General features: G+C 51.2%; 1 protein-coding gene across 1 annotated transcript in view; it reads right to left on the minus strand.

The window, feature by feature from the left end:
- Positions 1-16104, minus strand: part of DNAH14 (dynein axonemal heavy chain 14) — a 140173-nt gene that overhangs the window by 40913 nt on the left and 83156 nt on the right. The window contains exons 48-56 of the mRNA XM_059677837.1: positions 15055-15183; positions 12965-13102; positions 11495-11662; positions 10566-10736; positions 8625-8789; positions 6870-6962; positions 5416-5613; positions 3048-3209; positions 1349-1540 (exon numbers count right to left, since the gene is read on the minus strand). Of these exons, the coding sequence (XP_059533820.1) occupies positions 1349-1540; positions 3048-3209; positions 5416-5613; positions 6870-6962; positions 8625-8789; positions 10566-10736; positions 11495-11662; positions 12965-13102; positions 15055-15183 (1416 nt within the window). The remainder of the gene's footprint in view (positions 1-1348; positions 1541-3047; positions 3210-5415; positions 5614-6869; positions 6963-8624; positions 8790-10565; positions 10737-11494; positions 11663-12964; positions 13103-15054; positions 15184-16104) is intronic.

The following is a 16104-nucleotide window of genomic DNA, read 5'->3' on the forward strand; positions in this document are numbered from 1 at the left end:
CGAATATATGAGTTTTAATAGCTGGGATGGTACGAGCGTGAACGAGGCAGCGCTATGGCCAATGATCAGTGACACGCCAGACTCCCCCATTCACTGGTCTGAGCCCGCGTTCCTGCTCTGGCCACCCACGGAGTCAGGGACCTGTGACCCAGGGTCCATGTTTACGGCGCTTTCTTCCGCTCTCATCTTCCTTCAGGTAGATCAATCATAGCAGGACACTCAGTTCCCTTGAGTAAAACAAACCTGTAAGAACGTAGGGGTTCACAGGACATACAGATACATAGCTGAGCGGAACAAGAATGGAAAGCGAGTCCCCACGGCTGAGCTCCGGAGGGAATTGTCACTTAGATGTAACCGAGTCGTAACTGCCCATCTCCTGGCTGCCAAGTCTCGCCAACCAACCACCGGGTCACGTTAAAGCAGCAGTTCTCAACCTGTGGGTCGCGACCTCTTCGGGGGTCGAACGACCCTTTCACAGGGGTCGCCTAAGACCATGGAAAACACATATATTAATTACATATTGTTTTTGTGATTCATCACTCTGCTTTCATGATGTTCCATTTGTAACAATGACATTGGGGGTCACCACAGCATGAGGAACGGCGTTAAAGGGCCGCGGCCTTAGGAAGGTTGAGAACCGCTGCGTGAAAGCCAGCTGCGTTTTCTTCCGGTTCCACCCGTCCCTCGTGTCCTTGGCCTCTACCTGCCTCGAACACATGGACAGGTAAGGCTGCGGGCCCCTTTCGAGGTCTCGCCCAGCTTCAGGCTCTGTGCATCCACAACTTCCTTTGTCTGTACCCCGTGGGATCTTCGGGGAGCCACTCTCAAAAGATTCTCATTTACGTGTTGCTCATAAACTCGGAGCTGCTTGTGTGCGTGTGCGCGCGTGTGCATGTGTGTGCGTGTGTGTGCGGGCGTGTGCGTGTGCGTGTGCGTGTGGCTTGGGCTCTCACTGCTTTGGAGTTTGAGCAACACAGAGGCTGCAGCGTCCTCAGCGGAGAGTCTGGTCAGCGAAACGCAAAATGCAGAAGAGAAAGAGTTCCCACTGGCTGGCTTTGCATGAACACCTGCCGTTCACCCCGAGGGCAGGAGAGTGAGGGGACCCGGGCGACGAGGAATCTGAGCATCTTTGAAATAAGGTGAATTTGGGGGCAAATGAGACAGGAAATGGACCGAGAGTCCAGACAAACACTTGACTTGTTTTCTAATTTTTCCGAGAGCTGCCCATTTCTGTCCATCTGGGGTTCAGCGCTGTTCAGAAATATGATACTCTCAGATCCTGTTAATAAATGGAAAGCTTCCCTTGTATTAGTTTTTTGTGTTTTTTTTTTAAAGAAGTTATATTTACCTCTCTGTTCTCTAAATTCACATTTTTTCTCAAGAAAGAGTTGGCTACCACCAGGAGCGCCTCTTCTGGCCACCTCTCGTACCAGTCGATCGTGCAGGAGCTAATCATAGAGGCATATACGCGGCAGTTTTGGCGGAAGTTAGGTCCCGTGGGACTCACGATCATAAAAATATGCAAACTTTTACGAATTCTCTGAAACATAATGGAAATATAAGCTGTTAAAATGTAATCCATTGCTTTGAAAAAAATATATTGCATTGAACATGCCACTTAAAACTCGTGTCAATTCTTTCCTTAGTGAGTCGAGACTGACCCACTGTGCGCGGAGTGCCTGACCCACTGTGCGCGGCGTGCCTGACCCACTGTGCGCAGCGTGCCTGCCACGACCAGCGCCCTCCCAAAGGAAATGGCAATTCCCATAGAGCTCTTCTGTGTGTATGTTTTTTAAAAATGTTTTTATTGATTTCAGAGAGGAAGGGAGAGGGAGGGGGAGAGAGAGAGAAAAACATCAATGATGAGAAAGAACCAGGGGGTCAGGGTTCAATTCCCGGTCAAGGGCACATACCCTGGTTGTGGGCTTGATCCCCAGTGTGGGGCATGCAGGAGGCAGCCAATCCATGATTCTCTCCCATCACGGATGTTTCTATTTCTCTCTCTCTCGCTCCCTTCCTCTCTGAAATCAATAAAAACATATTTAAAACAAAATAAAACAAAAATCCACAACTCAATCGAAGCAGCCATTTAGACGACGTTCCCTCTCAGTGGTGGATGCTCTCAGTGGCTGCGTCTGCAATCTTTTACAGCTTCTTCTCGTGACCGATCACAAAGCACCCGGTGAGGAATGGAGGGTTGCCCAGTTCAGTTTTCAAATGACTCCATGAGAGCTAGAGACGGGCACCAGAAATACGCTGACCTGTGTACAGGCTTCCCCAGCGGACACTTTGGGGTTTGGGCAGCCACGTCGACCTGTTCACCGAGCCACCGGTCAGTCACCGGCCACCGGTCAGAAAGCCTTGGTCGTCGGTCACACCCCGCTTCAAACTGGTCCTTTCACGGCCACCCGCCTGCCGAGTCCCTGCTGACCACCGCCCGCTTCTCCTGGCCAGCTTCCTGCCGTGCCCACGGCCTCCTGGCCAATGTTAGGCTTCTTTCAAAGGGAGGAAAACATTCCTGTTTCTTGCCTGTCCACCCTTGTTGCCAACATGACCGAGATGCAAGCCTCCTCGGCTGGGAAGGAATCTCAGCGTAAGAAATCACAGGGGGGCCCTGGCCAGTGTGCCCAATGGTCAGAGTGCCTGCCTGTGCGTCGGAGGGCTGCAGGTTCGAGTCCAGTGAAGGGATTGTACCTGGGTCGCAGGTTCACTCCCTGCCCTTGGTCAGTGCGTGTGTGGGAGGCAACCAATCTCTCTCTCTCTCTCTCCTCTCTCTCTCTCTCTCTCTTTCTCTCTTAAAAAAAAAAAAGGAACAAAAAGAAATCATCACGGGATCTCATTTGTCATGACCGCCAGCTGTTATTTTTCTAGCCAATGACAGCGAGGCCCAGGCCTCAGAGCGCTGTGTGCCCGTGTGGAGGTCAGCTCTGAAAACTCCCTGAAAGAACTCAAGAAGGTCCCCCACGTCGAATATCACACACAGGAACGGCGCACGCGGTCTGCGCCCACCTCCCACGGCGCTGGGAAGCCGGCGTGCGCCGTGGTACCTTCTGGAAGAAGGAGAGGACGGCCTGCCTGTTGTCCATGTAGCCGGTCCTTTCGGCCAGAGGCCGGATCCGCAGGGCGAGCGAGTCCAGCTCCTCCTTTTCGAATATGTCAGGCACGTCCCCCAGACTGACGATGCTGTTCAGGTCCTCCAGGAAGGCCTCCTGCGGGGAAACACATTTCACCCGCGCGGGGAAAGGACCCAAGTATTCCACTCGGAACACACCAGGCAGGAGGGGTTAAGGCAGTGGTTCTCAACCTCTGGCCCTTTAAATACAGTTCCTCATGTGGTGACCCCCAACCATAACATTATTTTCGTTGCTACTTCATCACTGTCATGTTGCTCCTGTGATGAATCGTCATGTAAATATCTGATATGCAGGATGGTCTTGGGCGACCCCTGTGAAAGGGTCGTTCGACCGCCAAAGGGGTCGCGACCCACAGGTTGAGAACTGCTGGTTAAGAGAACTGAGATTCATTAAGACAAAACTGATTTCTGTTCATTTGAACCCATCAAGAAATATTTCCCCCCGAGTCTAATAAGCTTTACCCACCCACCCACTGCTTCAAGCACGAGAGAAGCGGCCGTGGGTCCTGGTAGCAATGCCAGCACTGGGCCCTGCGGGGTTGGGAGGGGGCAGGAGGGGGCAGGAGGGGGCAGGAGGGGCCAGGAGGGGGCAGGAGGGGCCAGGAGGGGCCAGGAGGGGCCAGGAGGGGGCAGGAGGGGGCAGGAGGGGGCAGGAGGGGCCAGGAGGGGCCAGGAGGGGCCGGGAGGGGGCGGGAGGGGGCGGGAGGGGGCGGGAGGGGCCGGGAGGGAGCGGGAGGGGGCGGGAGGGGGCGGGAGGGGGCAGGAGGGGCCAGGAGGGGCCAGGAGGGGGCAGCAGGGGGCAGCAGGGGGCAGGAGGGGGCAGGAGGGGCCAGGAGGGGGCAGCAGGGGGCAGGAGGGGGCAGGAGGGGGCAGGAGGGGGCAGCAGGGGGCAGGAATGACAATGAACCGGGCAGGGACTTGGCCCGGCAGCTCCCAGCCTGCCTCCATTCATCGACGTTTGTGCTCGGATGCTGCACAAACAGGACTGGTCCTTTCACCCAGTTCATCTCCATAAGGGGCTCCAGACCCGGTGGAAAAGGTGAAAACAGCATCTATCTACCAGAGGAGCTATAAAAGGGTGAACGTTTTGGTTTTGAGAATAAACCCAAGATTTCTTAAAAAAAAAAAAAAATTCTGAGCCCCACTGTCTGCTCAGGACCCTCCTCAGCCTCACAGGACGGTGTGTCCGCCCAGGGGAGGGCGGGCGGGCTCCAGGAGCGGCCACAGAGGGGCGGGCCAGCTGCTTCCATCTCCCGAGTCGCACTGAGAACCACGGCAGCTCACGAAACGCTAAGTGTTACCCACTGGTCCAGAGGTGAGGTCAGCTTGTCCGCGGTCCTGCTGCCCGGGCACCCACCTTGCTGGCCACACGGCCTGCGGGGACCTCAAGCTGTCACCAGCTCCCAGGTCAGCGCATGCCCGAGACCAGCGGTTCTCAACCTGTGGGTCCCGACCCCTTTGGTGGTCGAATGACCCTTTCACAGGGGTCATTCTGCGCATGGGCCACGAAGTTTCAATCGCACTGTATGTGCACGCCCGCACGTGGTATTTTGTGGAAGAGCCGCACTCAAGGGGCCAAAGAGCCGCATGTGGCTCGCGAGCCGCAGTTTGCCGACCACTGGCCTAAGACCATCCTGCGTATCAGATATTTACATGACGATTCATAACAGTAGCAACATGACAGTGATGAAGTAGCAACGAAAATAATGTTATGGTTGGGTCACAACAGGAGGAACTGTATTTAAAGGGCCTGAAAGTTGAGAACCACTGCCCTAGATGATGGCCTGCAGTCACCGCCCATGCCAGTCCCCCATGTGACTTCCCAGCAGCCCTTGTGATCAGCAGGCTCCCTAGCCTCCCAGCACCTGTAAGCCCATGTGTCCCTTAGATAAGACCCCCCGGGGCTCACCCACACCCCACTGCAGGTCACGTGGGCAGAGAGTGCATACAGACCATAGCGCTTTAAAAAAAAAAAAAAAAACAACACAGATAACTTCATCTACAGAGATAAATTACTTCTAACTGCCAAACACCTGTGTTTGCTCAATTAAAATGAGAATTATAAAGCTAAAAATGCTTTGGCTGTAATGCTTATGCACCATGATTACAGATGTACAAACTCTACGGCTATAACTGGATCAGAACACAGAGTAGCAAAGAGCCTCGATGATGGTAGAATGATAATAGGCTTACGTATAATTATTTTCTTTTCAAATATTAAATGGGGGGGGGACTATTTAAATATCAAACTTCAACAAGTAATCAAGAGAAAAAGGACTTACCTGATCTAGGCTTAAATTAGCCAAGACCAGAGCAGTGGGGGTCCCTTCTAATCCTGCCTGGACAAACACCTTCTTACAGTCCTCTTTGAATTCCACGTAGGAATAGTTCTGAGACACGGGCACGTGGTAGAGTTTGTGGTCCGTCAAGTAGCAGGCCAAGATCGTACAAGTCTCCTTCCCGCATCCGTCTATGCCAATCTTTGGAAGAAAAAAAAAATAATCCGAACACGTGACCTCTGTGTGATGTCCTGGGACTCTTTCCCTGCATAGTTTTCTGTCTAGATGTGCTAGAAATCTAGACAATAAAAACACTAGGTTTAAGACTTTTTGGGGAGAGATACTATTGACAAGCTGAATGTGGGGAGGGAGTGAAAGGTGTCAAGGATGAGGGGTTCCCAGGTGTGGGGCTAGCGCAGTAGGTCTATGGCGGTGCCATTTATGGAGTGGGAAAGGCTAGGAAGGAATAGTTTTGACGGTGGAATGATCTGCTTTTGCATTTTTGGCTTAATTCTATTTTCTAACCTTTTTGTGTTTTTTTTTAATCCTCACCCGAGGATATTTTTTCCATTGGTTTTTAGGGAGAGTGGAGGAGAGAGGGAGAGACAGAGAGAAACATCGATGTGAGAGAAACACATCGATTGGCTGCCTCCTGCACGAGCCCCGACCAGGCCCCCGGGCTCAGAGAGGAGCCTGCAACCAAGGTACGTGCCCTTGACCGGAATCAAACCCGGGACCCTTTGGTCCACAGGCTGACGCTCCATCCACTGAGCCAAACCGGCCAGGGCCATTTTCTCACGCTTAATTCCTTGTAATTAATCTTGTACATGTCTGCTTAAATAATAGATTTAAAAAATAAAGTTCTAGTTTCTCTGAATGCCAAAGAAAAGTCCTTCGTGAAAAAAAAACAGTGTCATTTAAATAACTAAAATAGCTATAAAATAAATAGACATAAATAATAATAGTCATAAATCATGTGATTCGCATAATTGGCTAAATATGTTGGCTTTTCTTTAGCCTTCCGAATAAAATAATACCTCCATTCGAGTTATTGAGGGATTTTCCAAGAAGGTCACTCCCCCTGGCTTCCATGAAAAGTATAACTTTTCATTCAGAAGCGTGACTCAAGCTTCTGAATCCAAATTCAAGTACGTGTGCTGTTTTGAAGCAAGATCCACTTGCACGGAGAGTACGTTAGGGCCGAGGATATGCGAGACCCATCGCTTTTATTCAGGCCAAATCCTTTCTACGAACCAAGAACACGCTGATGTGCTGGTGCATTTCTTACGCAAACCCTTAAGAGGACAAGGACCTTGTCCTATGACTGGACGACTCTGGCCTTTCCCACACGGACACCCTGGATACGTACAACTTCGGTCAGCGAAGGAGACGGCTGAGGTTGCCTTCATTTTTCATGGACCGGCTTTAAAAAAGGTCTGAGAACTTGCAGTTCTTACCAATAACATGTGAGTCCCCGACTGCCGAAGGACCCGCGCGGCCCTGGCAATGTGCTCTATGGCCTCCTTGAAGAACACCATGGAGTGAGGAATCTGGCAAAGAAATGGGCACACCGCTGAGGGCAGGCACAGGGAAGTGTTCAATACGGGGTGTTGTTTGTTTTTCAAGATTTTTGTTGTTGCTGGTAACCTTCACCCAAGTATATCTTCCCATTGATTTTCGGAGAGAGTGGAAGAGAGGGAGAGGGAGAGGGAGAGAGAGGGAGGGAGAGGGAGGGAGAGGGAGGGAGAGAGAGGGAGAGAGAGGGAGAGAGAGAAACATCGATGTGTTTGGTTGCTTCCTGCACGCACCCCGACCGGGGCCGGGGATGGGGCCTGCAACCGAGCTGCGTGCCCTTGACCGGAGTTGAACCCGGGACCCTTCAGCCCGTGGACTGATGCTCTACCCACTGAGACACACTGGCTAGGCCGCGCTCTGGTATGGCCTAGGCGGATACAGAAATGACAATGACTATTCCAGTCACCTGGACCGGTGGTCTGCAAACTGCGGCTCGCGCGCCACATGCGGCTCTGTGGCCCCTGGAGTGTGGCTCTTCCACAAAATACCGACTTCCGCGCACGGGCCACGAAGTTTCAATCGCCCTGTCGGTGCGTGCCCACACGTGGTATTCTGTGGGAGACCCACACTCCAGGGGCCAAAGAGCCGCGTGTGGCTCGCGAGCCGCAGTTTGCAGACCACGGCCCTAGGCCGAGTCAAGTGGCTTCCCTGCATGGAAGATAAGTTTGCACGGTGAGGACTGGCCCTCTGCCAACAGTGTGGCTGGTGTGCGAGACTCGGGGAGGTCTCAGGCTCCAGGGGAGAGAAGAGAGAGGACAGCGGCACCCTGGCTGCGTCTCCATTGCTGGGTCCCGGGGTAGGGGGATGGTGGGGGGGGAGTCGTGGGAAACTGGGTCGAGGCGCCTGTGATGTTGCTGGAGTCGCAGTGCGGGCACAGCTCTTCCCAGGACAACGGGGAAAGGAAATGGTAGACACCAGTCGCATCCGTTTTGCTGTCCCTGTTTTCCTCTGGGTCCTGGCGCCACGCTGCCTTCTGCATCTCTTAACTCACCAACGCTCATCGGTCCGCCCCCTGCAGCTCACAGCTGTGCACCTTGTATTTAAGATTTTACCCTTCCAGCCCGACCGGCGCGGGGCTCAGTGGCTGAGCGTCGACCTACGAACCAGGAGGTCACGGTTCGATTCCCGGTCAGGGCACAGGCCCAGGGTGCAGGCTCCATCCTCACTGGGGGGCGTGCAGGAGGCAGCCGATCCATGATTCTCTCTCATCATTGATGCTTCTCTCTCTCTCTTTCCCTTTCCCTCCCTCTGACATCAATAAAGATATATTTTAAAAAACATAAAATAAAATAAAAAATAAAAGTTTACCCTTTTATTAAATGAGACCAAATTAGCTGAAACAATATAAAACTGTACTCCTAATGGTCTGCTTTAAAATATGAGGATAAACTTTTTCCCCGTGAACACTCTCGCTTGTGCGCGCACACACACACCTTAAAGATATTACATTTTATAGTCATACTAGAGGCGCGGTGCATGAAATTCCTGCAAGGGGCTCCGCCCCACAGCCCCACCCCCTGGCCGTTCCGCTGTGCAGCCTAATTCTCATATTAGCTCTTTGTTATACAGGATGTGTGTGTGCACATATGAACTCATACACACACGTGTATACCACTTCTACCATTTTACGCCTTTACCTCTGAGGTTGAGCGGATCTTGGTCTGGAACTCGCTGAGCACCCTGGCCAGCTTGTTGTAGTCGTTGGTGTTCTGGTACATCTTTTTCTTAAGAGACTTGTTGATCCGCAGGAAATCCACAAAGACGGTGGAGTCGCTCATCATGGATTCTTTGGTCCATTGGATCTGTCGGGAGGTGATCATTCGAGAGCACCTGTTACCGGCCCACGGCTGCTCATCCAAATCAACGCCAAGCGCCGGCATCCCCAAAGCTCGAGACGTCAGGGGTTCCTCACCTATTCTGTGCCCTGGGCCCGTTTTGGCAGTGACACCCACAGGTTCCTCAGAATAATATTCTGAAACGCACACAGCAAGGTACAACGGCCACAAAGGAAACTAAACACATTGGGGGACAGTTTTATCGAAGGGCTCTTTGAGGATCCTCGGGTTCCACGTTTCAGAACCCCGGCTGTGGAAATGCCTTGTTTTTTGTTAATCCTCACCTGAGGATATTTTTCCATTGATTTTTAGAGAGAATGGAGGGAGGGCGGGGTGGGGGGTGGGGGAGAGGGAGAGGGAGAGAGGGAGAGAGGGAGAGAGGGAGAGAGAGAGAGAGAGAGAGAGAGAGAGAGAGAGAGAGAGAGAGAGAGGCATCGATTGGTTGCCTCCAGGGTGGGGGGAATCGAGCCTTTAATCAAGGTATGTAACCTGGACCAGAATTAAACCTGGGACCCTTAGGTCTGCAGACCGACACTCTATCCACCGAGCCAGAGCGACGAGGGTGGAAATACCATTCTGAGGTCTCACCAACAACCTGAAAGCAAAATCTCCCCTTGCTAATGACCTCTACAGCCCTGCAAGCTGCCACACTGGCTTCCGGGGCCCACGGTGAACTCTTGCCTACCTTTCAGGCCAAGGTCATGGGCTCCCTTCTCTTTGAAGTCTGCTTCCCTACCCCTAAAGCCGGGTAGAGAGGAGCCATGTTTCCTTCCCTGCCTGGCACCGTGACGTGTGCGGAGGCCTGTCGGGCACCAGGGGGCCCCAGGGCTCCAGGCAGGTCTCAGCACCCACCGGGCTTGCTGTTTGCACTGGAAATTCCTAACAGGTGCGTGCGGGACGCGTGTTTGGCAAGTGGCTGAAGGAAGGCTGAGGGGCAGGACGGCGTGATGGTGAAGAGCAGGGGCCCTCAAACTTTTTAAACAGGGGGCCGGTTCACTGTCCCTCAGACCGTTGGAGGGCCGGACTATAGTTTAAAAAGAAAACTATGAACAAATTCCTATGCACACTGCACATATCTTATTTTGAAGTAAAAAAACCAAAACGGGAACAAATACAATATTTGTATTTGCATGTGGCCCACGGGCCGTAGTTTGAGGACCCCTGGTTAAGAGAGTATCTGGAGTCAGATATCCCCAGTTCGAATCATGAGGCTACCACTTAACTAGCTGTGTGACCTGGCTGTGTTCTTACCCTCACTCTGCCTCAGTTTCTTTACCTGTGAACTGAGGACAATAACAGGACCTATGCTACAGGGATGCTACGGAGATCAAAATGAGTAATAATATGTACAATTTTCCCTAAAATATGTTTTTACTGATTTCAGAGAAGAAGGGAGAGGGAAGGAGAGAGAGAAACACCAATGATGAGAGAGAATCATCGACTGGCTGCCTCCTGCACTCCCGCTACTGTGGATCGAGCCTACAGCCCGGGCATGTGCCCTTGACTGGAATCGAACCCGGGACCCCTCAGTCTGCAGGCCGGCGCTCTATCCACTGAGCCAAACCGCCTAGGGCTATGGGACGTTTTTAAAGGCCTGGCACATGGCGTTAGCTGTTCGAGCTATCGCGTGTAACAGACTGCCTAACATTTCTTTCATGAACGTCACAGACACGTCTGTGCACTTGAACGGAAACGCGCCTGGCCGGGACCCCGTGGCAAAGGGTGCGTGAGAGGCGCGTTTACCTGGAAGTAGCTCTCCAGCTCCTTCGAGAGAAACTGGTAGAAGAGCCGCTTCTCCTCCTGCTCGACCAGGCGGTCGTGGAACACCCGGGCGGCCTCGTGGACGAAGAACAGGGCGGCCATCTCCTTGGAGTCAACGGTGGCCCTGTCAGCTTGCAGCAGCCCCAGGAGGAGCTGGCGGGGGTGGGAAAACAACACCCCGTTAGCCACCCGCTGGGAGGAGGTGGCCACACATGCTGCAGGCCTCGCACGGGGGACCGGGCCCCCGACCTGGGCACGTGCCCTTGACCGGAATCGAACCTGGGACCCTTCGGTCCGGAGGCCGACGCTCTATGCACTGAGCCACACCTTGCCATTTCTTTCCCTGCTGAGAACCGTAGCCAATATCCTAACAGCCTCACGTGGTTTTATCCTTGCATTCTTGGCCTGGAATTATTTTAATGATTCTTTGTAACTGGTTCATGCATAAGCTGCCAATACACAGCAAAACCAATCGATCTGAATTTCCCTTTTTGCCCCTTTTAACAATTTAATATTGAAAATATCAATGAGGGGGAGGGAAGGAGGGAAGGAGAGAGGGAGAGAGGGAAAGGGTAGAGAGAGAGGGGAGAGAGTGAGAGTCAGAGAGTCAACTCAGTAAAATGACATTTCCCCCATCTTAAACATTAAGAGCAGCGGTTCTCAACCTTCCTCATGCCGCGACCCTTTCATACAGCTCCTCAGGTTGTGGCGGCCCCCAGTTTCATTGTTACAAATTGAACATCATGAAAGCATAGTGATGAATCACAAAAACAATATGTCATTATAGATGTGTTTTCCGATGGCCTTAGGCGACCCCTGTGAAAGGGTCGTTCGACCCCCAAAGGGGTCGCGACCCACAGGTTGAGAACCGCTGGTGAAGAGTGAGCTAGAGAATGCATTTTAAGACAAACCTTGAATATATCTCGGAGGTTAAACAGGTAGTGGCACTTCGTTGGCGTCGTCAGCATATTCTGACAGACTTGATAGTATATAGCGAGAGAACAAGATATTATGTGGTCCTTACTTTTCTGAACCTCAGGGGCGAAGTTATGGATGGAGAAATACATTCCCAAATGGACCTATGAGAAGAAATTGAGTAACTCAGGTGGCCGAAAACCGGAAGCGCAGACTATTTCCAGCCAATTCCTGCTGCAGAAGGAGATGTGTGCGCTGCGACGGAGGGTTCATTTCATATGCATACAAGTTCCCTGGTTGATCTCTTCCCGCCCCCACCCCACCCCGCCTTCCCTCTGAGACTCCATGGTGTGAAGCCATTTTTCTAATGAGATATTTCAGAATTTTCTCTCTCCTTCCTTTTTGATCCTATGAGAAAAGAGAAAGAATAACTCGACACTAGCAAAAAGGGGCTGTGCTCGTTAACCCGGCTTCCCGAGGCCCAGCCCAGAGCCAGTCAGAGTTCCTGACCACAAAGTCCTGGAATCTACACCGCAGACATCCATGAGCAATGCCGGGAGCCGGTCCCTGCTTGCTGTTTCAAGGGACCTGGCATATATGGCATACGGTTCTTAATATGTTTGCTCACCTTCTTGGCGCTGTGTTTTAACCAAGGTCACCTCTCCGAGAAAGGTTGAATCCCCAGGTAGGGATTTTCCCCTGAAGTTAGGGAGGGAATAAAACCCCTCAACTAAGTGCCAGGAGGGTAATTAATCACTTTAACTACGAACAATCATGCTTAAGCTACATAATCTTTACTCCCTGGAATGGAGTTAAGAAACGCCCTAACCTTTGTAATAGAGATTGATAGGATTGAATCAACTGGTATAAATACAGATGTAACAAGACAGAAAGAGACAGAACTAAGAAGAGAGAACCTACAGACAGAACCTACACAGAACCTACAGACAGAAGAACTTTGCTGGAGAGAACATGGCAAAAGACCCTGGACTGAACCTGACTACAGCAATTGCCAAGAGAACCTGACTAGAACCCCGTGACTCAACCTGGCTGGAGAACCTGGACAGGACCTGGCAACAGAACTTGGCTGGAGATCCAAAGCACAACTTCGCTGGAGATCCAGACCAGAACTTGGCTGGAGATCCTGGCTAGGCTGTTGATCAACTGAACACTGTCTCCGTGTCCTTCCTTCTTCGCCGACTCCGTCCACACCTTTGGGGACCCCTGGACCTGCTGGGGCTGGACCCCAGCAGAGCAAGTGCCAACGTGTTGCTTACACACCCTGAGCCATGTCTTTGAAATGGAGAGGCGAATTGTAAGAGGCCGGAAGATGGAGGGGGAGAAATAAAACTTGTCCCCTTCAGAGAAGGTTCGTTCACATTAGGGATCTGAGGTCCTCAGAGCTCCCCTCGCAGCGGGAAATGTACTTTTTTCCCCCCCCAGCGGACACGAGGCAGGCGCGGTACCTGGAAAATAGTCCGCAGGGCGCTCTGTGGAGGATGAGGCAACACGAGGACGGAGAAGTGTTTGAGGAGGCGTGGGCTGATGTGCCCCCTTCCCTCGGGAGGCATGCAAGCTGCCACGAGGGAGAGATCTTGAATATTCTGTGGGAAGAGGGAAAGGGGAGGAGGCACGCAATGGGTCCGTGGACAGTGAAATGGGGTCCCATGTCCCTGAAACGAACCAGAGATTTAAAACGTTGAAGCAAAAAAAACGATCGAGGCGATTGTTTCCTGTCAAACAACAGGTGCGATGGTCAGGGAAATCCATCTTCCTGGCAGTAGCCCATCCTAACGTGTAAGATGTGACTTCCAGGAAGCTTTCTACACGTCGCCCGGAAACAGCCAATTTTTTAAAAAAAGCAGCCGAGGGGGAATGAGCAGGTGCAATGGAGGCTGGCTGAGCGGATCCCGGGGAGGCGAGAATTCAGGGGGAGAGCCCGCTGAGCGTGTCTCCAGAAAAGCCAGGTTGGGCCTGGGGGGAGAAGACTCTAGCTGTGTACATAGCAGTAGCTATTTTTTTTTTAAATATATATTTTGTTGATTTTTTACAGAGAGTAAGGGAGAGGGATAGAGAGTTAGAAACATCGATGAGAGAGAAACATTGATCAGCTGCCTCCTGCACACCCCCCACTGGGGATGTGCCCGCAACCAAGGTACATGCCCTTGACCGGAATCGAACCTGGGACCCTTCAGTCCTCAGACCGATGCTCTATCCACTGAGCAAACTGGTCAAGGCCCTTTTTAAAAAATATATATTTTTATTGATTTCAGAGAGGAAGGGAGAGGGAGAGAGAGAGAGAGAAACATCAATGAGAGAGAATCATTGATCGGCTGCCTCAAGTGCACCCCGCACTCCCCGCACCGGGGATCAAGCCTGCAACCCAGGCATGTGCCCCTGACTGGAATCGAAACCTGGGACCCTTCAGTCCGCAGGCCGATGCTCTATCCACTGAGCAAAACAGGCTAGGGCTGATGTGTGTTCTTGAAAATAAAGATGAGAGTAGTCTGACATAGGGATTAGCTTTTCTCATATGCATTAACTGCTGATGAACTATTCACGTGCCTAACAACAGTGAGTGTTATCTGACTCGGAAACCGGACCTATGGGACATACTTGCGAGTTTTACTAGGATCTAATCCTACCAAAAGGGGCATTTCTATGACCCCCCCGGCCCGGCACTAAATCGCAAAGATGTCACCGGCATGGCTAATTTTCTTGCTGTGCATGTCCATGTCACCAGATTTTTGAAATTGCTCACCGAATCCACTCAACATTATTATAAATACCTGATTTATTGTTAAGTAACAATGAAAGGAATTTTAGAGACAAAATAGGCAGGTTTAGAGGGCCTTAGAAATAAAGGTCCATGGGAGAGGAATGCCTGGTGGGGGCTTGGAGACCCAAAATGCTTATCTTACTTGTACAGAGGATAGAGAAAGGCCGCAGGGTTGGGGGGTGAGGAGAAGGCATACTTCACAGAGGATAAAGAAAAGTCACAGGATATCGGGAAGAAGGAAACATTTTCACAGAGGATAGAGGAATGGTGCAAGCGAAGGAGAAAGGGTGGGGGGGGGGGCACCATGCGGGCTTTGGCCTTTGGAACTGATACTGTGTAGCAAAACGACCAAGGAGGAAAGCCGGGGGGCCCTAAATTGAGAAGGATCCAATTAGGAAGGGTCAGGGTCAAACGACGAACTGCAAGATATATAAGCTGGAGACAAAGGGACACGAGACAGATTTTTTTAGATTATAGATTTTCAAATTTTAGATTTTTGGATTTAGATTTTTTTTTCCCATTAGAGAGAGAGGGAGTGAGAGAGAGAGAGAGCAAGAGTTGGCTTTTCCTACTTGGGGGCCCCTCCCCAGGGGGGTCCCCTTTGGGGACTCCTCTGCCCAGATGGAGTTAGTATATGCTTCCACTAAACTTCTACATTCTTATTAAAGAAACCTGTTAGCCCACGAATTTATTCCTCGTCTTCGTCGGACAAGGACCCACGAGAAGAAGTCTGCACCCCGAGCCCCGCGTTTCAACAGTATTAAACGTGAACTTTACCTTCCACGCAATTTTTTCAGTATCAAAAACTCCTCCCAAGTCCAGTAGTTGCCTGATCAGTTCCAGGGGTGGCTGTGCTCCATACTTATCTGCTTCCGGCATATTCAGGTCGTCAATGAATACTACAATCTGAAGGAAAGCACCGATTTAAAATGCATTAATTAGCATCCCTTTTCTTTAAAGTGTGAATTAGGGACAGTAATTATGCGATGGCTTGAGAACAAAATCACCAGGAGTAATGACACGTCTTTTTCTACTGAAAAGCAGCCGACCAAATTCTATTCTGACATGGCTTTCAAAAACAATGCTTTCAAAAATAGCAGAAACTCCACTCCCTTCCTACAGACCTCCATGGACAGCAGCTAGAAATGCAGTTGACGCTGGATAAAGTCATCCATTTGTGGCTTTTACCAAGGAACACACGTGATTATTACTCATTTAACCTTCACTCATTGAGTTGGCGAGGCTGTGTTACGTGTGCAGGTATTTATTTCCTACTAGAGGCTGAGTGCACAAGATTCATGCACTGGAGGGCGGGGGCGGGGGGACCCTCAGCCCAGCCTGCACCCTCTCGCAGTCCAGGAGCCCTCGGGGGATGTCCGACTGACAGCTTAGGCCCACTCCCTGGACATCCTTAGCACTGCTGCCTGCACCACTGCACTCGCCAGTCGCAAGCCTGGCTCCTGCATTGAGCGTCTGCCCCCTGGTGGTCAGTGTGCATCATAGTGACCAGTCATTCTGCAGTTCGGTCAATTTGCATATTACCCTTTTATTATATAAGAAGATGGGCCCTGGTTTGGGAATGACACTGTCATGTGGAACTAGACTTTTACAATTCTGCTGCAAATGCTGTTGTAGAGAATTCAGATGCATTTCCAACTTTCAAGCACGTTATTTTTAATGTTAATAATGTGCCAGGTAGACAGGGGAAGGCTAAGGAATGCCCACACTATTTCTAGGAAGCATGAGTTGTCCGAGTTATAACAAGGCTGCTCTTTCAACACTGTGGATACCATCAGTTTCTCTTTTTCTTTCTTTTTTAAAAAATAT

The sequence above is a fragment of the Myotis daubentonii genome, chromosome 20 (assembly GCF_963259705.1).
Source record: "Myotis daubentonii chromosome 20, mMyoDau2.1, whole genome shotgun sequence".
NCBI classification, from domain to species: domain Eukaryota; kingdom Metazoa; phylum Chordata; class Mammalia; order Chiroptera; family Vespertilionidae; genus Myotis; species Myotis daubentonii.